Source organism: Cebidichthys violaceus, unplaced genomic scaffold (genome assembly GCF_023349555.1).
Source record: "Cebidichthys violaceus isolate CVI_PGR_0920_01 unplaced genomic scaffold, fCebVio1.0.p SCAF_13, whole genome shotgun sequence".
Lineage (NCBI taxonomy): Eukaryota > Metazoa > Chordata > Actinopteri > Perciformes > Stichaeidae > Cebidichthys > Cebidichthys violaceus.
In genome coordinates this window covers 8,458,091-8,485,860 of record NW_027176296.1, presented here as the reverse complement: position 1 = coordinate 8,485,860, position 27,770 = coordinate 8,458,091, and the positions used below count along the sequence as shown (strand labels likewise).

At 40.3% G+C, this 27,770-nt stretch overlaps 1 protein-coding gene across 1 annotated transcript; it reads left to right on the top strand.

Annotated features, from left to right (window-relative positions):
• The first annotated feature begins 464 nt into the window (after positions 1–464).
• Positions 465–19,249, top strand: alg6 (ALG6 alpha-1,3-glucosyltransferase). The gene is made up of 14 exons (XM_068707634.1): positions 465–611; positions 922–1,006; positions 1,398–1,487; positions 1,750–1,838; positions 2,612–2,694; positions 3,276–3,340; positions 3,796–3,981; positions 5,042–5,177; positions 8,869–8,954; positions 10,522–10,606; positions 10,758–10,828; positions 12,050–12,118; positions 13,945–14,137; positions 17,985–19,249. The coding sequence occupies exons 1-14, from the start codon at positions 530–532 to the stop codon at positions 18,180–18,182; spliced, it is 1,518 nt and encodes a 505-aa protein (XP_068563735.1). The 5' UTR covers positions 465–529; the 3' UTR covers positions 18,183–19,249.
• Positions 19,250–27,770: the final 8,521 nt, after the last annotated feature.

Sequence of the window (27,770 nt, the reverse complement as noted above, 5' to 3'; positions counted from 1 at the left end):
TTATGAAAGACCATTCTTCAAGTTCTGACCCCTGAATTCAACTTCAGCTCTAAGTTATTGAGATATTAGTGGACAAATAGACTTTTAATAATGCACAATATCCATCAATTTGTCATAATCTCGTCTCAACCAATGTTGCATTCATAGTACCTGGGAATTTTGATACTTTCAAATCAAGGTAGTAACTATGAACAAAAAACGAGTAAAGTAACAGGTCATGTAACCTTAAATTGTGGATTACCAGATAACACTTAAAATATCCTCTATAGCTACAGTAACAACTCGTTTGATAAAAATGATTCCAGCCTACGCTATTCTGCGATGGCTTGATTATAGAAAAATCTCGTCTTTCTCTAGATGTTATTGAATGCCTCATATCTCTGGCTTGCGAGTCATCGGGCAGTGCCCAATGAAAAGGCGCAACGAATTATTGGCGGATGACGTACCAGGAAATGTATATAGAGACCAAAGGGGTCCAATTTTTTTGCTTTTATTTCTCCTCTTTAAGCTAATTTTACCGGTAGAAGTCATGCAAACGTGGAGTCTCGTGTCCGTTTGTGTGTTGCTCGGTGTTGTTGTGAGATGGGGCGTTTCCTTAAATTCATATTCAGGTAGGAAGGAAGAGTGTGGAGTTTAACATTAACATACTGCACCACTCAGTCACAGCAGTCTTCTTTGCCACACCACTGTTGATTTCAGTGTAGCTCATTTAATTTGTCATAGAATATTGACAGATAGTTGTTTTTCACCTATCATAGTGTTGCTGTTAGCGGTTAGCATCTACATGGCTGGCCAGTCTGTCGTGTTTCTGTGTGTGTGTGTGTGTGTTTGTATGTATGTGTGTATGTGTGTGCGTGTGGTTAAGCGCTGTCAATCATTGGTGTAGATTCCCATTCATCAGACTGAATGATTTCTCTCCAGGGGCGGGGAAACCTCCCATGTTTGGCGACTATGAAGCTCAAAGGCACTGGCAAGAAGTGACCTACAACCTCCCTCTCCAGGAATGGTCAGTCTGAAGTTTGTTTACTCAGTGGAGCAAGTTTGAGAAAGACGAGCTCGTTCGGGCACCTGGAAAGAGTATGGGCTCTTTTTGGCTTTGACAGTGACTGGAAATAATTGTAATGATGGGACTCAAAACACACTCATGTACATCTGGTATGGGATAACAAAAAGAAAAAAAAAACCCACCCAAAAAGTAACAAAATTAAAGCTGAAACTGCATGTATATAACAGTAAAGTGTGCACCATGCACCATAAAAACATTGAGGGGATCAATGAGCGATCCAAGATGTCTACCTTACATCAATGGCTGCACCCTCCATTGTCCTCCCTCCTGTTTATTTGTCTGACATTTCCACAGTTTCAGATATAAATATTGTGTTTTTATGCTCATCCAGGTACTTCAACACTACTGAGAATGACTTGAACTACTGGGGTCTTGACTACCCGCCTCTGACTGCCTACCACAGCCTGATCTGTGCCTACATGTAAGTCATTTTTGTTTTTTAGAGAGTATGTAATAACGGACAACTCTGCTGCAGTGCATGCATGTAAAAAGAGTTTCCATATGATTTCTACTTCTGTATTCTATTCTACTGTCTATAGACAGCCTTAAAATAAAGGCCTAAAAATAAAGCCTAAAATGACATGCAAGCTTTTGTATAAATGTTATTTAGGCGTTATTTTTTTAGGATGCTATAATTTCTATACTATGAAGATTTTTTATACTATACCAATATATTCCTGCAGAGCCAAGTGGATAAACCCTGAATGGGTGGAGCTTCACAAATCCAGAGGTTATGAAAGTCCAACGCACAAGTTATTCATGAGAGCTACAGGTAAAGTAACCATAATCTACCTCAAACTAAAGACTAATTTACTTACTTCAGGGTTCCTATGCAGCAAGGAAGGGGATGGAATTAGATTTTTAGTAATTTCCAGGTCTGGATGAGTTTAGAAAAAAGAAAAGAAGAGTATGGAAAAATATTTGTGTGTACACATTATAGCCCCATATTCTGTTTTCTAAAATATAAAAATGGGAATAAATAAAAAATGTTAACACAAAAGCAGAGTGCTTTTCATGGCGTTTGGAGCGGGCAGCCAGCACAGCCAAAATAAATGTTCATCACTGTGTAAGAAAGCACGGGCCACAGTGTGCTTAATGACTTAGAAAAGCAAGGCCAGAACACTCTCCTCCGCAGAGCTGCCTCTACGCCTGTACGTCACATTCTGCAAAACAGCTCGGCCCCACGTGCAAGACAGTGGAACGTCGTCCAACTTTCTGTATCGGGCTGTGGACTGAATGGCCACTTTGGAAAAATGCAAGTTTTCTAAGGGCTGGCTTGACGATCCCAAATATCCCAAAACTGGTTGGCGAAGGATTATAAATGGAAAAAGAAAGTAGGGTGCAAACTGTAATGTAAAATTGTCCAACAACTTCAACATGAGGGAGGCGGCAACTGTAAGCCATAGGCATAGTGCAAAAGCACTGATGTCAAATATGGTCTGAAAAATCTACAGAAAAGTTTGGAATAGTGAAATGTAAAATGTGTTGGAACCCTTTTACTTTCAAATTAGGTATACTATAATATGGTTCTTTGTTCTCTTTCAGTCCTGGTGGCAGATTTGATGATATTCTTCCCTGCTGTGGTTTTATACTGTTTATATCTGACTGACGGATCCTTTAAAAAGAAGGTAACACACTTGCCTAACATGACATGACATCTAATTGTTTTTTCAGCTAAAGACTTAAATGAGCCACATTTTCCTCTTAGTGTGGGGAGCCCACCCTTATTAAAACTGATTACAGTGCTGCTCATCCAAATTGAAGAATTCTAAAGTCAATATTGCAATAAAATATGATGTCATTACATTTCCCGGGAAGTTATGAATGTTTGAATACATTTACAGTACAATCAATTAAGGGTTCTTTTTTTGATTGTGTCTTAAATGATCAATCAGTTATTGCAAGATTGGTAGCTACAACAGACATATACCAGCTTTGTCTGTCAACAGGCAGCACTAGAACAGTCTATCCCAGCATGCATTGCCTTTTGTTGAGTCCACAGTGGGACAGGCACTTTACACAATGCTGAATAAAGAAAACGGCTTACTTTATTTTGATTTGTCACTCAATAAAGTCTGCATATGTTACCAGATGATTCAAACTTGTGAAACATAACATTTAATGCATCATCGTATAGTTTTAACTGGACTGTAGTTAGTTTTTAGTTATGTTTACCTTCTAACACATAATATATGCTCTTTTTCTCCAGGTGTCCACTGTGTTCTGCTTCCTTCTTTACCCCGGCCTAATTCTCATTGACTACGGACATTTCCAGTATCCTTTATGTCCAGGTTCATTTAATACTATTTATTCACTGTAATATGAGGTATCATTATTGTTATTTGCTTTGATGACCTTCTGTGAAATACTGACCGTCAAAGTTGCAAAGCTTGGCTTTAAAGTCCCAATCCTAGTAGTAGTAGGAGGAGTAGTTTATCAAGTTAATAATGTATATAATATATTTTCTCATTGTTTTATAGCTCTTTATGTTGTTGATTGACAATGTAATATGTTTTTCTAAGGATTCAATATATTTTGAGCAACCTGAAAACTGGAATTGTATTATTTTAGATGTGTACCACCAAATGAGTGTCTTTTGAACGGCAATTTAAAGCTAATATTTGGACATTTTGTCCCACAGCTACATTAGACAAGATTGCTTACAACGTATATTATATAATATATAATACTTGTCCCGTTTACTACAACACTGACCTTAACCCAATCAGGTACAATGGAGTGAGTCTGGGCTTTGCCCTGTGGGGGGCTCTGGGTCTGGGTCTGGGCTGGGATGCGTTGGGCTCCGTGGCCTTTTGTCTGGCTCTCAACTACAAACAGATGGAGCTGTACCATGCTCTGCCCTTCTTCTGCTACCTGCTGGGGAAGAGTGTCAAACTGGGCCTGATGGGGCGAGGGTGAGTCTGTTTGTTTGTGTCTTGTGTTTTATCATTCACTGCTATCACTAAAAGTGGCAGAAACTGCAATTTACAACCATGTATCTTTGACTTTTAGCTTTTTGTTGTCTCTCTGCCAACTGGTTTTTGCACACTCTTGATTGTGATTGTTATCATGAAATCAGCATGTCTATTTCTTATAGATTATATAAGCTGCTCCTCAATCTTTCCATGCACGCTTGTAACTGCAGAAGTCAAAGTTGAAGCCACAGTTCACTGACAATAAAGTGTGACCAAAGAATTCATCATGTGAGAACTTCCAGGAAAGAAACAAGGAGTGCAGCAAAATGGATTTGTCATTTTCATCTGCTGCCTTCTTGAAAGAAGGATACAGTAAAATGTCAATGTGTAATATACTCAATTAGTTAAGATCACAACTTATGTCTCAATAAAGCAACCGCTCGTATAGCGTTTTATAATATGGATTATTTTTGTGTCTGAGAAGGCACAAAAATTGTCATTGTTTCGTTATATTGTTTTGTCACTCTGCAAGTGTCAGGTGAGTGCTCAAAGCAGATACGTAATGTCTGTCTATAAGCGAGCCGTGTCCTCAGGAGAGCCGCAGAATGACTGAGGTAATCAGATTGGATGCTGTTACCAGTGTGTCCAGTGTCTGTTTATCTAGTAACAATGTACCAAGGGCATTTAATAGCAAATGTAGAGCTGGATTAGAAGGGCCGGGGAGAGATATGTCCAGATGACGCTCCCGCCATGCCCAAACTCCTCAGCTATGCTGCGTGTGCAACTTAACCAGCAGCTTCACAGTTACAGCTGACGAGATAGCCTGACCCACACTGAAGACTTTCAGCTGATGCGCGGCTTTCACTGCATACCTCAACACAAGGGTCAAATCCCAAATTTAGGACTTGCAGACAGAAATGTAGAATTAGAAGTATATGAAGATAAACTCAAGCTACTGGCTCATGTCAATGTTTTTTTAGTTTTTTTTAGTATTTTTTGTATTTCTTCATTATAGACGGCATATCAGTACCTCCTGCACTTTGTGACCCTCTTCATGTAGGCTCTTCCTGTTGGTGAGAATTGCTTCAGCAGTGTTGGTGACTTTTGCCCTCTGCTGGCTGCCCTTCCTGTCTGACCCCGGTCATGCCGTGCAGGTGGTCAGGAGGATCTTTCCCGTGGCTCGTGGCCTGTTTGAGGTACAGTAGAGTTACATGAATGAAAAGTCGGCCTGAGAACCACATCTGAGAAGCTCGATCTTGCCTTTGAGACTCTTAGTGTTAGCAAAAAAAAAAAAGCATCTGTACTCTTTGTCATGCAAGCATCTAATAATAGCTACTCACAATCCCCATGTGTCATTTAAAGAAAGAAGAGGAAGAAGGTAATATCTCCTGATAGATCAGTACAGCTCAATATATAGGCTACCTGATGTAACACCAGTATGGCTTGGAGATTTGATGACTCATATGGGTCACATGTTAATTTACTGTCAGTTTTTTTTTAAGCCTTACTTGCCCTCGAGGTGGTGCAGATGTTTAACCTCCTCTTCGTTGTTCTGGCGGTGTGCATAACAATGTGTATCCCAAGGAACTTTCAGATATTCATGAATACATGGGGCTGTAGTTATAGTAATCAAATGGCCTAAGATTCCAAAATAACATCAAAAGCATAAAAAAGTCAATAAACATATGGGGTTTTTGGTTTGGCTTCCAAGATAAAATATATGTGCTGCCATCTTTTGTTATTTATGAGCCAACAGAGATGCTCCTACTGTATGTGTGGGTTTACCCTAAAGCCTGGTGCTGTGTTGGTATCAATAACTATATATGTGCTTGATGTTGGTTTGTGGCTGCTCTTTAGGCATAGAAGACTGCAGCACATTTGCTAACTAAATACAATGCACAGAAGTCGGTGTTTTTATTCATACATCAAGACTGCATAAAAATAATTAGAGACTACACTCAATCTGTGGTTGTAATAACGGTCTGTTTATCAACTGTTTTATTTGTAAATGGCTGTATTGGAACCATTTGGTTATGTTTTCCATAAATATATTATTTTGAGATATTGGGTTGAGGCTATTACATGTTGTTTTTTTTAAAGACAAACTGACCAGTGCTAGAGATTTAGCCCCCCTTTTCATTCCCAATCATTTCATACAGTCCTTTAGAGCTTACTTTCAGCTCTGGTCTCCTGATAGGACCGTGTCTCACAATTTTGGAACTTTCAATCAATCAGTTTGTGATTAATTAGCTCCTTTTAATATCAGTATATAATATTGTGAATTAAATGCCTGTGAGGTGGTATCTACAAGCTTCAAGTCACTATAATTTCTGTTGAAAGGTGATGTTGTTTCAAGACGTAACACAGTGGTCATTCTAAATTGTAATCCTGTTAAAGAGAGAAAGACTGTTTGATATTATGGGATGTCTTGGAAGTTTTGTTGTTGTTTGCGCCGACAGCTTTCTAGGAAGTGACATTTCTCTAAGAAGTTATAGCCCTTTTTTCAATTTGAACAGTTTACAGCACGAGGTTTTGACCAGTGTGTCAAACACAACCAGTGTGGCACTCCTCATGCCGTACACACTGCTTCATTTACTCTCAGCACGGTGAACTCCCTCCACCCTGCACTGCTTAGCCGGTGGGAAATGGATACCCTGCAGGATCAAAGAAAACAGAGGAATAAAATGGTGAAAGGTCAGGAGATCAGTTTCACTCTATCTCTGGGAGGTGTTGGGGTTTCGGGACGTACAGTAGGAGGATATAGATCAATCTAAATAATTTATGGCCTGGCTGTTTTCAGCACTTCATAGCAGAGCCATGTTCTAGCCTTATGGACTGAAGAGTGGGGCGAACGCTACATTTAAAGGCGTATCGGAGCACATCCGACAACTGTTGCCGGATGCCAACTTTATCTTTGGAAAGCATATAAGTATGATAGACTGTTTCATAGCACGCACACGTACATTTGTATGCTGTAGTCAGTCAGTCAGTCGTTACCTCTTGGAGAATGTATATGTAAAGGAATGTATGAATTAAAAAAGAAAGTGATTGTAAACAGCGAAAGTCTTCAGCTGGCCGTGTTAAGAGCTGTCATGGCAGGAGCAGTGGTAAAGTAACGGTGTGTATTTCTGTGCTTGCATGTGTGACTGACAGCTCAGAGGCCAAAGTTTGCAGCTCTCATTTCTGAAAGCCTGTATCCCTCGTCTTGTCCCTGGGTCCCCGAGGTGGCACCCACCGCAAGGTGTCACGGATGTGAGAAGTAATTGAAAATTCTACCAGAGGAGCAGATGGCAGCATGCGCTGTGGCAGTATTTGTTCAACGAAATGATGCAAACATAATACACAGGGTGTGAGAGACACTATACTCCCCTGTGACGACAGCGCGAGAGGCTGCCGGGTCGAGTCGTCCCGGACTAATTGTGAAATTGTGCACGTAAGCAGAAGCTTTGGACAAGGGCTGAGGTGGGGAAGAAGTGGGCTGCTGGCTGTGGCAGCTTCAGGGCGGGAGCAGTTGTAAGTTTACCCACTGAGCTGCATTCTGGCGTCTCACGTTGCTGCCTGCTCACAAAAATGGCACCAAATGCTTCTCCCTGTGAAATTCCAGGCTAGCTTATAGGTGAAGGAGCCCCCCCCCCCCACACCGTTCATGTGTTGCCCTCAGGCGGCGTTCAGGAACATTCCCGCGGCGGTTATTTGGAGCAGGGAGGCAAAGAGGAAAGAGACAGGGATGGGGCTGAGACAACACAACGCTGGACGGCCCAGTGCTGCTGACCAGGCGGCCTTAAGATCCACACAGCTGTGCTGTGAGCAGCTGTAGCACAGCGGAGGAGGAGGAGGAGGAGGAGGAGGAGGAGGAGGAGGAGGGAGGAGGCCAGAAATAGTTTTTTCTAGACAGGGCCTTGCACTCAAACCATTCACAGTGGAATCATAAAGCTGATCTAAGCACGCCGTCTCTGTGACGTGTGATATCATGGTGCACAGTGGCGGCTTGGGCGTCCATATCATCTGATCCCTGCACAACTGCTGAAGCACTTAAATCAACTGAATCTCACAGCAACGCCCTCTCTTATAAACCACAAGTACTTTTAAACCTGGTATGAAGGCTATAACATGTCTTCCATATTATTCAGATCTGATTTACAGGTTATTTATAAAAAACGATATAGTCAGGCAGAAAAAGCCAAATCATCTCTGTATTCAGCTTCCCAAATGTGATGATAATCTGCTTTTCTTTGTTGTATATCATTGTAAATTTAATCTGTAGGTTTGGACTGCTGGTCAGACAAAACAAGTAATTTAAAGACATCACTGTGGGGATAATTGGCAGATTATTTGATAATGAAAATTGTTAGTTGCAGCCTTTGTTTTCAGCAAATTACTGTAGTTAAATGGTTTTAAAAAAAACCTGTAATAAATTAAATTACATAGAGGATTGTCTAACATATTAACATTATATATTTCCCAGTAGTGCTCTGTGGTTGGTTTCTGTCTGCTGGTTATGCAGAAACTACTCTGGTTTGACACTTGACCTTGGGTCCCCAAGTTTGCAAATAAGTCCCATGCTCTATCTGACAGGGGAGTCAATTTATGACGGAGGGTTACGTACAAATGTCCCTCTGGAATGCTCCGGGAATTTTTTTTATTGCACTTTCAATGGGGAAATAATTATTTTCAGCAATGCCACTTATGTGTTTTCTCTTCAAATGGAACGCGGAGTATTGCTTTTGTACCCTGGCATCAAGACGTGTTGAATTTAAAAAATGTTTTGACATCATTTCTCATTTAACCAAGTTGTGTGTGTGTGTGTGTGTGTGTGTGTGTGTGTGTGTGTGTGTGTGTGTGTGTGTGTGTGTGTGTGTGTGTGTGTGTGTGTGTGTGTGAGAACAGGATAAGGTGGCCAACACGTGGTGCAGCTTGAACATCCTGATAAAGATCAGATCCATTCTGTCCAATGACTCCCAGGTCTACCTCAGGTAATCCCTCCATCGATCTAACAAGGTTTCACGTTATTCTCCATCTTTCCTTCTCTCTTTTGCTTTATGGTTTTGTGTCTATTCTTCCCCTGCCTCTTGTTTTTGCTCCTTTTCATTTTCTGGGAAAGCAGTGGTCGCCAAAGGGAATGAAAACTGTGATCCAGCTGGGTGGAAATTAAATCATCCCTTAACAAAACATCTTGTGAGGAACTTCTGAACATGAAGTCACAGCTGCCTTTAAAATGTGGTGACAAGAGGAGATAGAAACATGTTTTATATACAAAGATAGAAGCAGAGTAAATCAACCTGATTTCCTTTAAAAAATGTTATGGATTATGTGCTTTATCAGATGATAAAGTGGGTGAGAGCAAAATGAATCATGCTATCAGAGGAGACGACGTTGTAAACACTGACACTCATGACATTCAACTAGATTTTCTCTGCCCACTGCCCCTCAGAGCATCCCATGAAGTGTTGGGATAAGTTATTTTGCCTAAAAGCTGAGAGCCTGTCCGTTCATGATGAGAAAACAGTTGTGTCATGGTGGAGCCTGCTTAAATAACCTGACACGCTAAATTTAGGAGTCCTATGTTCGCAGCATGGACACGTTTCTGCCAGACTGCTAAACTCGGGGATCAAGTTGGACTTCTTTGACTGTAGCGAATTTAAACAAATGAAAATCATTCTTGTCTTTTTGGCACGGGGAGCGGATTTGCTAAATGCTCTGGTGTTGGGCATACTGTGTACATAGAATGAATCAGCTGTGAAAAGTGATCCATGTCCTTCCGGACCGCAAAACCCTGCCCTAAACATATCACACACGCACACACGCACGCACGCACGCACGCACACACACATAACACACTCGCTGTCATACCCACTAAATACCCACTTACTGGTCCCTTACTGCTATCTATGGACCACTATCACTATCGCTGTCTATCTTCAACGATCATTATCTCTGTCCATCTATGTGTCGTAGAACAAACACTTTGTTGCCCTCACGCCTTGAACTAACTCGCTGCTCCACCTCTCAGCACATTCACATTCACACTGACACATAGTCACTCTCTTCCGGTGTCTCCACCCCCAGCAGGTGACAATTGAAGGGTTAAACTAATGCCTGTAACCCTAAGAAGGGGCCAGTATTTGGTCATTTCCCACATAGCAGAGGTCTTAGTTTGCGGAGCAGGCGGTGTCTACAAAACAAACAAACAAAAAAACACAGCAAGATGGATCCACAGTTAGATTTTGGTTTGACCTTTTTGTTTTGCCTGTTCCATCAAAATCTGATTATCTAGTGCCACTGACTGAAAAGGAATGTTATGTTTTGTCATTCTGGCAAAAGTTCATCATGATCAGTTTTCACATGACGTCACCTCAACGCAACAGAAAGGTGTTAAATATGTTTAAGCCTGGATTTATGGGCAAATGCACGTTTTCATATGGACTCCGATGTGATTTGATACTTGACCTGTCACCTGCTTTCATCTCTCACTGGGCATTTTTATGCATTTAAGTATGCTGATGTGAGATAATCTCATTTCTTGTTTGCATTTTTTTTCAGTTTGGCCTGCACTCTCCTGGCAGTCCTTCCATCCTGCGTCAGACTTTTGACGAAGCCCACCTTCTGGCAGTTTAAACTGGCCTTGGTTAGTAGCATCTAACTGATGTCAAAGCAGTTCTTTTAACCAATCACTCAAATATCTGTAATTTGTAATACATCATAATTTTGCCTTCACTGCCTTTATTAAAGTATGTTATCCAGTATTATTGTTCAACAGTAGTTGTTCTCACTTTTAGGCAAACTCATCTCTGGCGTTTTTCCTCTTCTCCTATCAAGTCCACGAGAAGTCCATCCTCTTGGTTGCCTTGTAAGTACAGAGGTAATGCTTCTTGAGTTTTCTTCTCACTTGGTGAGTTCTCAACATGTGACAACAGTGATGGTAACAAACATCAATGTTACTTTTTATATCTTGTAGCGATACCTCAAATATTCACAAGTGTAGATTAAATTTCTGCTCACAAAGGAGCCATTAGCCCGTTCCCCCAATTCAGATCACAGTTTATGTCCTGCAGATTGTTAATGAGTTTGAATATGTGTGCACTCTGTAAAAGTGACATCATCCTCCTGCTGTGCTCCCCTCTCTGCAGAGGAACAATCTATTTAAGAACAGACTTGCTAACTGACGGCTTACTCACCTCCGTCATCATACTTCTGTGCCACAAAGACACAAAAGTAGCCCTGCCACCTTCAATTGTCATGATATGACTAAATGCAGGACTTGCAAATGTCAGCATGAAATAAAGCCTAAAATGTGATTCATTACCATTCACCTCCATATATATCTATATATATAAAGCGGTGTCGGTACAAAGTGAAGCCTGGCAAAGATCTGACAGCGGGGGAATGGTTCCTAGATCTGGGCTCATCTATTAATCTAGATTAGGGTAGATTGTTGCTTTATTAACTATTGAGTTATATGTCCCACCTGTCCGCCTGAATCAATCAGTAATGCATGTCCAGGGATTAGGAAAGAATGGCAGGCGGCAGCTCTGGGCATTGTTTGCGCAGGATCAATTATTGGGCTGTAACAGGATCGCCAAAGAGCACTGGCTGTAATTATGGGCTCAGGGACCAGTGGAAAGTGCCCCCCTCGGAGCAGTGTACAGCTAGCGCTGCTAGCAATGATGCAGGCAACCAGGTTCCACTAACAGGCCTTCACTAAACGGAATGTGCCGTGAAGTCATCATTTTAGCTTCTTGGCAAAACATTTTCACATCTTCAATGATCAATTTGAATACTTGGATTTGTATGTATACATGCCATGACAGTTCCAGTAAAAAGCATATGAGGATGTAAGATAAGGTTGTAAAAAAAACGCTTGACTGCCATGTGAGAGACTGTCAATAATTGATTGAGGTGGGTGTCCTCTCGGGTCAGTTGCTTTAATATTATACACGCATGACATCAGTTCACATCCAGCTGCGACCTAACATGGCCTCACTCCCTGTCTTAATGCAAAAGGATATCCAATGGTGCTTACTGCAGAGTGTGTTTAACAATGAGTTTGTCCAACTTTGATGTTTTCAAGGCCTGTCTGCCTCCTGCTGAGTGACCTCCCCCTGATGGTTATTTGGTTCCTGCAGGCCTCTACATTCAGGTGAGACTGTAACCAAACAAAGGTAGAAGATGGATACGAGCTGGGTCTTATTCTTTATATCCGAGGGAATTTACTGTAGCTTTTCAGTGCATAAGCTAAATTATTTTTGGGGTTTGGGATCCATGTTTATGAGTTAGCTTAGTATTAAGACTGAAAGAAAAGGGAGACCACAAAATCTGCCAATTAAAGATCAGTTATTAATACATTATATTCTATTGTTTAATCCGTCCAAAATCTGAAGTGTAAAAAAGGCATGGTATGGTTGTATCGAGGGTTATGTGTGATCAGCGATCAGACGCGAATAAGCTTTTTCCCAAAATGTTAAACGATTCCTTTAATAATGGTCCATGCAACCATCAGTAACTTTGCACTAACCTTTGCTGAAGTGTGAACATTATTTCAGTTATCTTTTGCTATTAGTGAAGATTAAAAAGATGCAGAAAGATTAAAGCAAATCAAAAGTACTGTATAACGCAGACCTTCAATTTTATCGTTAAAGCACACAATTATGTAACTGGAACGAAATTTCACAATTTTCCATTTACAATCCAAAAGTTAAAATTATCAGAGATTAAGCCTCTGGTATGACCAGATGCGTTTAATGTCTAATGTTGGGGAAATGAAGCTAGATATTGCAGATATTACTGAGTCATTTCACTGATTCTATGAATATTTTCTACTTGTGCTATCACATTAAGTTTATATCATTTACCCTTATTCCATACTTTACCTGTCACTTAGGACCACAGTGGTCATTGTTCTCAAAAGTTATGAAGTCTCGCTTTAAGAAAAATATTGTCCTGAGAGCTAAGTTGGCCCGCACCACATAACTGCAGTGCTTCAATGGGGCACCCCTCTTTATTTCTCACCACTGTCAACTATCAAATGAGACGCTCAAAAGATAAAAGGATCTTGGATGTGGGTTGAGCTGAGGACCATAAATGGAAAAGACAAGTAGTGCTGCAAATGCTCTGTCTAACTTTCACCAGCTGTTGTTAAATTCTTCCGGCAGCACTAATTGTTGTGCGTGTGGTTTAGTATAAGGATATCTGGGGATTAATCGGCATAGTCTGCATGCCTGCTGTCTAAGTGTGCGTTGTGTAGGGACAGGAGGTCCTTCTGTAGCTGCTTCTCAGTACAGTCTGACTCGGACTTTCACATTATCTACATCCTCTACAGACTCCATTTAAAGAAATACATCTTTTGTTCGCACAATTGGCTGAATGGATGCTCAACCATAGCAATTTTAAGGGGACAGAATGCAGCCAGTCTGTTTTAAATTGACAAATTATGTATTTACAAATTGTTAAACATTTATCTGCTGAATGGAGGGTTTTTTTTGTGTTTTTTTTTTAGTAAAAATCTGAATGAGTGGTTTCTTTGTGAGTGGATGGGTTTTTACAAGCTGGGGTGATGTGCGTTTTACTATGAGTCAACTGTTGTTCTTGTCCGTGCCCCTCCGCTAAACTAAGATAAGCTTGGCATGAATGTCAGAGCCATCTCTCCTCAGGGGACGGACTGCTTGTGCAGGCGTGCTGGTTAGAAGCTATGTGGTTTACTGTTGCCCTTTCCTCAGCAATGCTAAACATAAGAGCGTACTGCTGGACATATATAAATTAAATAAAAAAAAACATCATGCTTTGTGTATTTACATGATCTGTTGTAGAAGTGTATATCACAGCTCCAGCTACACATTCCCTGCTTACTCAGTTCAGAGTCATTAAACATTGGTCTGGTTATTGTACATCACACCAGACATTGACATCTGCAAAAAGATGCTAATTTCTAAACATTAAATGCACTATTGTCATTGTCCCTCTGTGCAGCATGCTGCCTCTGTTTCTGAAAGACGGTCTGCTGGTGCCCTATGTTGTGACCTCGCTGGCCTTCCTCTTCTTCAGCATCTATCTACTGTCTCCACTGGAGCACTGTTCAGAGGATGAGTTGAGACTGGGAGCCTACCGCAAGCTGCTTTTCTGCCTGCCCAGACTGGACCTGGCCCGGATTGTAAGATGGAAGGTACGATTAACACTGCGGGCAGCACTGATTCCAAGACATCTGTGTTACAACAACCAGGCTAAATTTGGTTGAGTAAATCAAGACGTTAATGATACATTTAACTATTTCAGTAGCATTTTTAATAATGATACATTTAAACATGTAGTTAGGGTTTGCTTCTTATAGTCCTAGAAATATAGTCATTTTTAATGGCGTTGAAGCAATGGTTATGTGTAACCTGCATATCTACAAAACATTCTCTCAGTTTTTTTCAGATCTACCCTGGTTTTGCCTTTTGACCAGCAAATCTTCAACTTTGTCTTTGCTTTGGCAAAAACAAAGTTATTATGCATGAAGAGACATACAGTCTAAACTGCTTCCTGTATCTGACTCATAGACCCAAAAAAAGCACAATTTTCACCAAAGACTGTGTCCAGTCCTGTTAAAGTCAAACCAATATTGTCCTCTCGGGGGGGGGGGGGCAGTATTAACGAAGCGCACATGTGATTTTGTGGTATATATCGGGTACATTTTGTAGGTCAAGCTGCAGAGGTTGCGGTCTGCAATCCCAAAGATTTGTACAGGAGGCAGTAATTTATGTCACTGTGGTTGCAGCTCTAATTGGCTGCCAATAAAATAAAGGTCATGCAGATTACTTAATACCTATTAACACAAATGGGGTTTCCCAACAACGTAAGCGGCACATAGGAGTAATTTTAAAGCCACTATGCACAGAATATGTATTTGATTACAGCTTCATTCAAATCCTGATGCCACAAGGTTTTGTTTTTAGAGACAATCCCAGTAAAACATTGGTGTAATCTATGTCTTCAGCCCATTAATCTCATTGTTAGTAGGTCCGTTGGCATTAGTTTCTCTCTACCACAGTGTCTTTTTTGACATTACCACTAGGAGTCACCAGAATCACAAATCTTCTAATCCTACACACACATGGGTTTTAAATTTAAAGCATGGTTTTCTTTTGCTTCTGGCCCAGGCTTAGTGAACACAGTGTAGATATTGCTGTTTGATTTAGTTAATAGTTGCTCTCTGCTCTTGTACGTGGGTGAAGGAGGATGCACAGCTGATGCATTTGTAATAAGACGGGGGCTGAATAAGATCCCAGGTGGCCTGTACTTTGAAAGAGGACACAAGACCTAAATTGCAATCGTGTGAGGAGATATACCCAACTGTATAAATAAATATCATGTGCCGCTGTAAGTTGTGTAAGCTGTCCGGGGATGAAAGCCGCTGCCAGGCGAAGAATTATTTATCACTTATTTAAGTTTCCACAGCGTCTGAAGTGGCTGCACCGCCAGCCCCTTAGCGACAGGGGCTCCGGTAGGGTGTCAGAGATTAAGAGAAGGTGTCTTTTTATAGCGCGCGTCATTAACACAGGTTTGCCTAGATATATTTATTTACACAAGCAGCGTAAATAGCGAGCCCCGATGTCGGCGATAAGGTTTCATGGGTTTAGGGTGGCAGAGCGGGGGTGTGGGCCTGAGGTGTTTCCTGCTTCTTACTCGCCGACTTATCTCTGGCTCATAAAGCTCAAATAGACACGTGAATGAGCTCACCGGCAGTTCTGTTTGCAACTCTGTAAAAAGGGCAAAAAGTAGTTTTGTAGGCCTTAATTCAAATCTGCTATTCTGCAGTATGATGCTTTATAGCAACTCTCAAATAGCCAATTTGATGTAAGTCATCCAGGGATAAATATGCAATGTCATTTGAGAGCTCTGTCAAATTAATTAATTCACTGGTTTGATATTATAGTTACACTTAAAATCGAGGGGAAAGCTCATAGTTTGTTCTTGGCCTAAGGTGACCGGTCCTTTCATTGATTTTAACGAGGAACAGTTTCTGGTTTGGAATATTAATTCAGTCATCACGAAATATGCGATTCAGCAAAGAGTTGTCTACGTTAAAGGGGAATCTCTGCAATTTACACAGGCTGAGATATCCTACATTTTAGTCCTTAGAAAAGGTCAAACTTAAAGAATGCTGGATGCAACTTTTATTTGACCCTCCCTGCACCTCCACATCTTTAAAAATCAGATATACAGTTGAAACCAGAAGTTTACATACACTGTGCAAAAAGACACATAACACTTTTTTTCTCACTGTCTGAAGTTAAATCAGACTAAACCTCTCCTGTTTCAGGTCCGTTAGGATTACCAAAATTATTTAACTTTTACTAAATGTCACAATAATGAGAAAGAGAATTTCTTAGAGAATTTTATATTACTTTCTTTGAGGTCAAAAGTTTACATACACCAAAAGTACTATGTCGTTAAACAACGTGGGCAAGCCCAGATGATGATGTCATGGCTTTTGAAGCTCCTAATAGGTTAACTGACAACATGTGAGTTAATTGAAGGCACACCTGGGGATGTATTTTAAGGCCACACCTCAAACACTCTGCTTCCTTGTTTGAAATCATGGGAAAGTCAAAAGTAATCAGCCAAGAAATCAGGGAGAGAATCGTGGAGCTCCACAAGTCTGGTTCATCCTTGGGTGCAATTTCCAGATGCTTGAAGGTGCCACGTTCATCTGTGCAAACAATTATACGCAAGTATAAACATCATGGGAATGTCCAGCCATCACACCGCTCAGGAAGGAGACGGGCTCTGTGTCCCAGAGATGAACGTGTTTTGGTCCGACATGTGCAAATCAACCCCAGAACAAAAGCTAAAGACCTTGTGAAGATGATGGCTGAAGCTGGTAAGGAAGTGTCATTATCCACAGTAAAACGAGTCCTGCACCGACATGGGCTGAAAGGCTACTCAGCAAGAAGGAAGCCATTACTCCTAAAGAAACATAAAAAAAGCCAGATTACAGTTTGCAAAAAGACAACAAGACAAAGACCTTAACTTCTGGAGACATGTCCTGTGGTCTGATGAAGCTAAAGTGGAGCTGTTTGGCCATAATGACCACCGTTACATTTGGAGGAAAAAGGGGGAAGCTTGTAGGCCTGAAAACACCATCCCAACTGTGAAGCATGGAGGTGGCAGCATCATGTTGTGGGGCTGTTTTGCTGCAGCAGGAACTGGAGCTCTTCATAAAATAGACGGCATCATGAAGAAAGAACATTACCTGGAAATATTAAGGCAACATCTCAGGACATCAGCCAGGAAGCTAAAACTTGGGCACAAATGGGTCTTCCAAATGGACAATGACCCTAAGCATACTGCCAAAATAGTTAAAAAGTGGCTTGAGGACAACAAAGTCAATGTCTTGGAGTGGCCATCACAAAGCCCTGACCTGAATCCCATCGAAAATTTGTGGGCAGATCTGAAGAGGCGTGTGCGAGCGAGGCGGCCAACAAACCTGACTCAGTTACACCAGTTCTGTCAGGAGGAATGGGCCAGAATTCCAGCAGAGTACTGTAAGAAGCTTGTGGAAGGATACCCAAAACGTTTGACCCAAGTCATGCAGTTCAAAGGCAATGCTACTAAATACTAAGGAAATGTATGTAAACTTTTGACCTCGAAGAAAGTAATAAAAAATTCTCTAAAATATTCTCTCTCTCATTATTGTGGCATTTAGCAAAAATAAATAATTTTGGTAATCCTAACTGACCTGAAACAGAAGAGGTTTAGTCTGATTTAGCTTCAGACAGTGAGAAAAAAATTAGTTATGTGTCTTTTTGCAGTGTATGTAAACTTCTGGTTTCAACTGTATTTAAGTCAACATCTTTTTCTCAAGCTAATGTTTAGTCTCGCTAAAGTAGCACCTGACCACAGCTATTTCCCCTCAGTCCGGGTTTGTGAAGTCTTTTAGTGTTTCATTATGAACTCCTACTATCTGATCTCGTGTCCCTGTGCTCATTTGAATCAGTTGATAACCACTCCGTCCATCTGTGTTACAGTTCTACATCAGCATCGCGGCCATGGCTGTTCTGAGCGTCGTGACTGTCGCTCTGGTTCCTCCACCACATCTACCTGACTTGTTTCCTGTGTTGGTGTCTTCTACTGCTTTCGCACACTTCTTGGGAACGTTTATATATTTCAATATTGTCCAGTTCAGCGAGCCACCTAGCAGAACGAGCCAGAAGAAGAACAACTGATGGAGCCAAAGTCAGTGATATGCACTGCACATTTTTACATGCTTTAGGGAAGCCAGTATTACACCGTGGGTTACGTCTGCTCTTATTGTGCATAAAAGGCTTTCACTCGTGCCATCGTGTCCCCAATGCAAATAATCAAAAGGATTTTAATTGGCAACAATTTTGACAATCAATAATTGAAGTCAATTTTCAAGAACAAACGACAGATGTTTGATGGTTCTGAGATTGATCTGTGTTTGCTCTTCCTGCATTATAGTAAATTGAACATCTTCTGTTTTAGGCTGCTGCTCAAAACGAGATTTTTGATTACCTTTTGCTCTCAGAAATTAAAATTGCCATTTTTACTGACCAAATGAATATTGACCAAATGTTTAGCCAAGAAGATAATCTGCAGATTAATTGTTAAGGAAAACAATCATTAGATACAACCCTACACAAATGCTCCTTAAAGGCATATTGTGGCCCGAAAAATCACTATTGTACAAAATGGCAACGCCGAGGACATAAAAAACAACAACAGATAGAGATATTTTTCCAGTATAGAGTAAATAAATTCAGGAAATCAGTCCCCTCTTTTACCATATCTAAATCAATAAAACTTAACTCTTCAAACCACACTATTGCTGACTAATTAAACAATCACGAATAGACGAGCAGTGTGTTGCCTTCACATATGACCCGAGATAGCTCTGTGTCTCTATGCTAAAGCTACAGGGGGCGGCCACAATAATAAGAACACCTGTTGAAAGGTTTAGTTATGGTTAAGACCACGGGGAGAGGTGTTGATTCAATTTTGTTGTAACTTTTAAAGCCATCTAGTGGTGCTAGACTTAATGATATTGTAGGGTGTCCCTGTTATTTTGTCCACCCTCAGTACCTACTCTTTGTGTTGCGTGATTAAAACGCATACCGGATGGGACTGGTCCCAGGTCTAGCGTTAACTGTTGATCATAATTCATGTGAACGGTTTTCTACTGTATATATTTTTTAATCCAGCATTGAAGTTCTTTTGTACAAACCTCGTTTTTGTGAAAATAAATAAAAATCCTCAATGACTTTAAAGTGAACACCAGTTTTATTGCCACATTGTTAAAATGATTTAATTTTGAGCAGCTTCATATAAACTGTCTACATTTACCAAGTAGTCCGCTAAATCACCCCTAACAGTCTGGCAGAGACAGAGCCAATAATTGGACAGAAATTATATCTTTCAAAGCTTTTACTCAACATCATTAAATATTCATTACAAGTCCTAGATACTACAAGAGCCCTGCACAAAAGACCTGTTCATTTAAAACAAAACCAGCGACAGGACAGGCCTTAAAAAGAGATGATGGAAGGTGACATATCTGAACATAATGCTATAAAGTTGAAATACCACAGAAAAAAAAGGTGCAAGCAATTTCTTTCTCCAATCTCTGAGCGAGTTAATGACAGGCATAAAAAAATCCATTACAACTATAAATGTTATCAGGTCAGTGAGGGTTGCCTGTGCATCTGAGGCTCCAGGCCGGTAGCCAATAATGAGACACGGGGACAAATAGGAGCCCAAGATCTGAGTTAACTGTTACTACAATAGAACATGAACACAAGGAGCCAATTAGAGGTGGTGCAAAGGCGTTGGTCTGCCCTTATATAACATGTGTTTATATAAAGCCATGCCAGTTCATTTAGAAAGATGTGCGGAAAATGGAAATTTACCTCCAACCTATGGAATGGGGAAAAAGGGAAAGAAAAATCAATACTATTAGTAGTATAATACAGGAAAACGACTAATACGTCTGGTGTAAATTAAATCAATACATTCAAAACAATAACTTCTGGTCTACCTTTTTCAGATTAAATAGTGCTGCAACGATTAGTTGAATAATCGACTTAAAGAAAATGACATTTCAATGACGGCTGGGCAACTCATCTGCCGAGGAAGATCATTTGATACGATCAAAAGCTGCAGATATTAACAATTTGAATAATCAGTTTAAGTTAATTATTAAATAAAAAGCTTCTCAAATGTGATGGTTTTCTGCCTCTTTGTGAATTTATGTCATTGAAATGTTAATATGTTTGGGAATTGTCTGTTGGTTGGACAGATATGGCAATTTGAAGTCATCATTTGGAAACTTGTAACAGTTATTTTTCACAATTCTGAAATTGAAAAATAATGAAAGATTAATTGCTAATGGGAACAATTTTTTATTAGTATTGAAATATACTATACATAACTTTCTTAAAGACCCATGTACAAACCAGATACTCAAAGATATGCTGCAGTATGTGATGACACTCCCAGCCATAGAACAGTATTATTAAAGCTACACAATACAACAGTTATTGAAGCAAGCTGCCTTGTCCGGCTGCGTTTACACTGCTCTGTTGTAACTGTATGAGACAGATTGGAAACTCATATATAAAAGTGTCTCATTCAGCAATTTCAGCCTGATAAAATATCCAGTTCATCTTTTTCATTGTCAAGTCACGGTGAAAGCAAGTCTCCCATCACCACCTCGTCTCTGCCTGAGGAGGATGCATGTCACCAGTTTCTGTTCGTCTAACGCTGAGACAAGAGTCAGGCACAGGGAGCAGTGACTGTACCTCATAGCTAAAACTCTGTGCTGATGGGAGATGAAGAAAATCTCCCTAAGGGATCCCAGATTACTACTACACATTACGAGAAGTAAGAAGATGAGCAAACAGTTTTAGATCTCAACCTATAGAGGAAACCGTATCGGTAAGAGGTTCTTTGTGACGCATCGGTGGAGGCAAGTAGCACGGGTCTTTCTATCAATCTCCAGAGGGGCCAGTATCAAAACATTAGTTTTGTTCATGAGCGTGCTGGCTTTGTCCTTCACGTGGCCTCTAAGGGTGATAAAGTGAGAGTTACACGATCCACCTTGGGCAGAAATAGGAAATGTTGCTGTGAACACCAGCTGTTGCTTAGGTCGACACGGGCAGTGAGAGGCCTCGGCCTTCCCAGGCACTGCCAAATAAAGAGACTACTGTCTTGTGCAAGACAGTTTGCCCCCCCCCCCCCCCCCCCCCCACCTTTACTTTTCAAAGGTGCTAAACTGCACAGGTGGGAAGGATTGCATAGTTTTTAGCCATAAAGGGGATGAGGGTTGCCTTCTGAAAGAACATTATTTGCACAACGTTGCAGCATTGTGGGTAATGTAGAATCAACATTTGTCAGCTGCCATGCTGAGGCTCCGGTGGGGAGACGGGGTCTAACATGCCAGAGGATTCGCTCCCACCGTTTCAGACACTTCTCTCGCAGATGAATGACTGCTTCCAAGACATCTCGGCCTCACAACTGACAGCACAGATTCCACATTAATTTTCCTGCCTTATCTCCACGGGATCATACGCACAAGAGGTGAAGAGCAATTCCATTAGCTGTCAACAGCCGAAACGCTTCGCAAACAAAAACCTGGGGAATATGGGAGAGGAAAACATGATTGTAACCCCACTGGCACCTGATATTACACACACACACACACACACACACACACACACACACACTAGTCACTGTCAAAACTAAATGTTCATAAAGATGAGTAAACAGGAGGCATATTTTTCCATATCCCAAGATGTATGGAAATTGATTTCTGTCGGTCTTTAAACTATTTTTTTTTAATTAATTTAAAATTTTTCAAAATTAGAGTTGAATTTTTTTTTTTTAACTCAGCCCATAATGGACTTCAGAAACTCATAGGAGCTACCCATCTTCACAATTCCAAAAAGGAGAAACTCTGAAACCTAAAGTCAAGCATTTATAGATAAGACAACGTGTTTATTGAATAGCTGGCATTTCTTTTTTTAAATAAACTATGCGATACTCAAGGCAACACAAGTGGCAGGAAAATGCAGAAAAGCATCTGGAGAGACAAATAGTCTTGATAAATACAGAGTCCCTTAACGTCAAGTCAATGACAAATATTAAAATCTTATCCTTTGATAATGCTAATCAGTGTTTTCATTCAACCCTCGGCTATATTTAGTTATGAAAGAAACAGATTATTAGCTTGCTATGTTAATATTTCAAAGAAACATGAAAGTATATTTTTTTGCACCCTAAGATGAAATGCAATGACATTCACTAAATCAGAAATCATGCCTGGAAAGATTGCATACTCTGCAACCCACGTTGTCGATCGAAGGCCAGCGGCTTCACTTGGACAAAAAAACGTCTAATATACAACTCCCCCCTTTAATTGTAACCGTGTGTTCAATCAGAAAGCATAAAACTCCGGTGGGTAGGTGGCATCTGTCCATGAGGCCTGCTAGGATTGATGTGCCAGAGTCTGGGAGCTGCCTGGGCCGGTGGCCCACAACCTGCGACACAGCCCCATCACTTTTATGACTTCTTAAGGAATCTTCTTTTTAATACAGCCCATTACTGCCGACATACAAATCTTCCCCAACGTGGCCCGATCTGTGGCCTGATCAATTTTTACACTGCTGAGCCGTCCCCTTTCTCCTCATTTTGTCATATCAAAATTCATATTATATTGGATTTTCTTATGGGAAAACTGCAATAAAAATATGTTAGCACCCTGAAGATGTGCACAAGTCAGGACTTGGCTGTTGCTAAAAAGCTTGGGAGAAAATAAAATTTGTTTCTGCAGTAAGCAGAACTGTTTAAATGTTATTTATTTTTATGTTCCTAAGAAAATATATTGTGAAGTGCAGCATTGATTCAGAACATAACCATGTCTCGATACGGGTCGGAGGGGCTGAATTTATGAATCCTTTGCACAACTCCTTTAATTGAATTTTCCAAATCTCTCACCACACACAAATAATCAATACCCACTGCTGAGGGAAACTTGCCTCAGAATTATTAGGGCCTTTCTTTTTCAATTTTGTAGTCATCAGCACATACAGGCGCTGCGGGTATTGGTAATGCCGCAACTATACCCGGAGGATTTATGCTCGCCCCAAGCCTGATTGCTCACCAGGAGTGATTTCTTTAGAATGCTTACTGAAACTTTTGTTAACCTTAAAGGATGGTCGTAAGCGCTTCTTAACACTGCGCTCTCACTCTGAGGGAAGAAGAAGGCTAGTTTAAACTACTGTATCACAGCGTCAGATGGAAATGGGGATGACAAGGCAGGAAAAGGGGGGGGGGGTGACGGGGAAGAAGACATAGAAAGGGAAGCAGGATTGGAGGATTGACCTTCAAGGTTTAAATGTCCTCGAGGATTTACTCAGCTGCCTCGGCAGGGTGGAGGTGCCGGGGGGGGGGGGGGGCTTGGCACCTAAGAGAGGGAAGAGCCTGCGTACGGAGTCTGAACATGCAGAAAGGGCTCTTCCTGGCTGCCATGGAACATTTGTTTTTACCACTACTAAGTTCAGACAATATATAAGCATCCAAAATGTGCAGTGTTTAAGGTAACTTGGTGTAATGAAAGAAGAAAGAACACTTCTCACTGTAATAAAACACACACTCACTACACACAGGGGCTTTACTTTCGCCATTATACTATTATGAATAGCCTGCATATCTGCCATAGTCAGGTGCCACTAATGTCTGCACGTTGCCTCATCAATCCAGATGTCCCAGAGTAAAAAAGGAGATAATTAGGATTTTTTTTTTTTTTTTTATATATAATAGAGATTTTAATTGTGTTTTTAATTTGAAGGAATACAAACAGGTGCTGCAAACCAGTGCAGTCTCTACATCTTTTTAAATACCGTCACCTATGCCAATGCCACATCAGCATGGTTCTGGTCAATTGAAAATCATATTGCAGTCTCTAAAACATGCTTCATTGTAGCTCTGTAAAGACCTCAGGCTAATAGATTGTGCTCCAACACAAAATGCATGCAAGTATATGGATCCCATCGATGTCAAGATAAGAGAACAACCAGCACATAATATTCCTCTGTCCTCATGAAGCCCTCTCCAAAGAGCCTCTTACACATCCCTCCCTTGTATTCAGCACATGGACCCAAAGCCCAAAGGCCGTAGCAGTGAATCTAAACAAACACTTTACACTGGAGCAGGATCATGCTTCAAGATACCATCAACATCATCTGTCTGGATTTCACGCTCCCAGAGGATATAGGCCAGAACTCTTCAGCAGCTTTGAATAACAGTTTGTTTACTTAAAATGTGTGTCTCAATGCACATAGAGGGCCAATTCTCTCCCACATCTATGCGCCCTGACATTGTGAAGTCTGTTGTTGGAAGGAGACTGATGCAAAACTGATAAATTTCACGGATCCACCATGTGACAAAAATGTGACATTCCCGGGGTGTGGATCCACAATGCATTATGTATGTTCCCCTCCCTTACTGGAACTAATTAAAATAATTTCTGACAACCTTATCGGAAAACAAGCTCGCCTCCTGACAATACCCCCTATTCATTTTCCACAAGTCACCATTGTATGATTGGATCACAAGAATTGCTCTGCTGCAGGCATAATATGTGCCTAAAATAATCTAATTAATTCTATCCGTAGGAAATCCACTCATTGACTTGTTTGTGTAACCATAACAAAATGTTGTTTTTCTGCAAAGGTCGCAGAGCACACGATTGTCTGTACAACAAACAAGCATTCATTGATGTTGTTAACGTTAAATAGCAAAAAAGATGCAGGGGGAAGAAAATCAAACAGTGAGGGTTTAGCGGATGGGGATGTCCTTGGGAAGGAAACAGCCTTGTGACTACATTTGTTTCTCTGCTCATCTTGAAATCAACCAAACAACTGGGACCAAAATGTTTTCGTACAGCTCTTTAAAGACATAGAGATAAGGTCACAATCACAACGGTTTACAAAGATCCATTTTTGAAGGATGTCATTGAAAAATAATGTGAATAAAAACACGTCTTGATACAAGTAAACGTAGGGATACAGGCCTTTTGTACTGCACAGAACTTCAGGGGGATATCCACTATAAAGCTCTCAAACGTTCAAACCATTCAAGTTGTCCAACAGATGAAAATTAATTTGACCTTTGCCGATAAGTGTAGAAATTTTGCATTACCTTTAATCTTCAGTAAATCTTGTGATATTGATCAACTCTCAGCTCTGCTTAGCACGTGGCCGTAAAGCCTCTCAATGAACAGTGTGATAAAATTCCAGTAATGTGAAGTAGGCGTGTTTACCTTGATGATGTAGAAGCATAATAGCACATCAATATATTAAACAATAAAAGATTGTTTACTCTAACACTGTGTTAGGTTTATTACCTTGACTGTGATGCTCGGGGTGTTTGTCTTCTTTCAAAGATGACTTTACTCTGGGTGCTGAAAAGACACAAACGCCAACACAAACATTTTAAAAGTGGGAACAAATAGAGAGCCTCACGCAGAATTTCTTCTTTCTATTTGATGCCGTAAATGAATGCAAACAGAACATAAATCATAACTAGTTTCATTCATCTTTACATCCAGTTGAGTGAGTGGAAAGTGCAGTAAATAGCTTATTCAAGCTCAGTTTTACTGACTGACTTTATAATTGTCATATTCAACATTGTACTCACTCAGCTCTCTGTGTCTCTGTAGCTCAGTCTTCAAGTCAGTAGAAGATCCAGTGAAGAAACGTCCTTGTTCACTGCTGCCATCTGCTGACTAATTAAAAAAACAGGACCAATGGGATAAAAGGAAAACCACACAACCCCCGAGCATTACACGTGAGATGGTGGGAAGAGGAAAAGGATAGCTGGAAATGAATGAACAAATTAAAAAAAAAACACAGCTGTGTTCTGAAAGGGAAAGAAGTGTCAGAAGTGAATATTCAGTATGTAATAAAAACCATCATCTCTCAATCTGAAGATATGATGGAGACAGAGACATTTCCGCCTATTGTAAAGATTTAAGACCAAAGAAAAAGTCTTACTCATGAATATTTCCTCCAGCTCTTTCCTGGCCTTGATGAATGCATCCACCAACTGCTCCAGTTTGGATTGCAGGGAGTACAATCTGGTCAAAGCAAAAGAGAGTGTCGTTACAAAGGCACAATGACTCTTTGTATTCTTTTAATGCTTTGTATTATAATTCTGACAGTGTGATCTATTCAATAAATAATTGGCTGTAATATTAAAAACTAAAACATACCTCTGAAAAGACTACACATACATTGGCTGGAGCCTGAATATGCCTAAAGAAGAGATTGAAAACCACAAGATGCAACCCAGGACTTACAATACAATAAAAAACATGTCATGTTCATCCTGAATTTGGGATACTTTGATTTTATAATGGTAATGATCTGAACAATTGTCTATAACTAAAGCACCGTTCATCTAAAATACCCTGTTATAAAGGAATTAATTAATTATGTATCTCCATTTTTGTTGTGCTTTATTGTATTCTTGTATTTCATTGGTGTGGAAGTATACCTGTTATTATTCTGTCTGTTTGGGGTTCCACTTTTCATGTCCAAACACAATTAAACTTATTTCAAAATGTACAATAACTTACAACAGTGCTTTTCCCCAAATGACCCTAATATGACATAACCAAGTGAGTGTTATGAATGTACTGTAAATCGAGCTCATGTAACTTATTAGTGACAGCACTATAAAATTAAAAACTAATGCTTGTCTTGATGGATGGGCCAGACACCAACTGTCTGCCTTGACTAAGGAAATGGTTCTTGTGTTAAGTGACTCTTATACAACTATTTTTAGTGCTATGTAAATCACTGATAATTTGGCCCGTGATGGATCTCCGTCATTCCATGTCTCCTGTCATTAAATTCTGATATGTCACTATGACCATCAGGAAAGTGTGGCAATTGAAATATAGCAACTCGTAAAAAGGAGTTCTCTGTAACCCTTTAACTCTATGCTCTACTTTGTATCTCAGTGTATTGACAGTTATTGGTAAAAAAAAATGTATTGCAGCCTACAATATAACTCATTGATGAAATAATGATCTAACATACGGGAACTACAAAAGCTGTAACTTGAGTACTCACTTTTCCAACTCTGTCTGTGGGACCTCTTCTTCCTTTGTTGAGACTTTGGTTTTGCCCATTGATGAAGCACCACATCCATAACAACACAATCTACAGTATACTGGCAGATACACAAGTAGCTGTAGCTTTGTGGACTGATTGGGACAGTATCATTATTTATTTATGGATACAATTAAAAGTCATTGTCCAAATAGTCCTAAAGAATGTCCTTTTCAGGAAGGACAACAACCCCAGCTCTATAATCTAAACAAGCAAACACATTTTTTCAGTAACTCCCTGCCTCAGTTACATTATACTGTTTCTAGCTGTTAAATTCAAGCACATAGAACCACGTTTAGAGTTTGAGATGAGTAGCATGCTTGAGTGTGTGTGCAGTCAGGTAAAATATGCAGGTGTTCATTTTAAGCAATCTGAACAGACTGAATAGAGTATTTAGACATGAGACATAGCCCTGACAATGACCAATATGTCAGTGCCGTTCTTGCCACAAGTTTGCACTGATATGAACATGGTCTAAATATATTTGTCCTGCTTCTATGCGGAGCTTGTGCCTTTGCAGGTTTGGGACATCCTTTGTTACATGGTCATGTCTTCAGGGACCTGCAATGACATTGACTTGCAGTTTCAGTTGAAGGTGTTTAGTTGCATGCAGATACTGGT

Excerpts from the sequence above, each read along its gene's own strand:
- alg6 (XM_068707634.1), top strand. The coding sequence starts at position 530 with ATGCAAACGTGGAGTCTCGTGTCCGTTTGTGTGTTGCTCGGTGTTGTT. Across the intron at positions 3,982-5,041 it reads CTGGGCCTGATGGGGCGAGG|GCTCTTCCTGTTGGTGAGAA; the intron begins GTGAGTCTGTTT and ends CTCTTCATGTAG. Across the intron at positions 14,138-17,984 it reads CCCGGATTGTAAGATGGAAG|TTCTACATCAGCATCGCGGC; the intron begins GTACGATTAACA and ends TCTGTGTTACAG.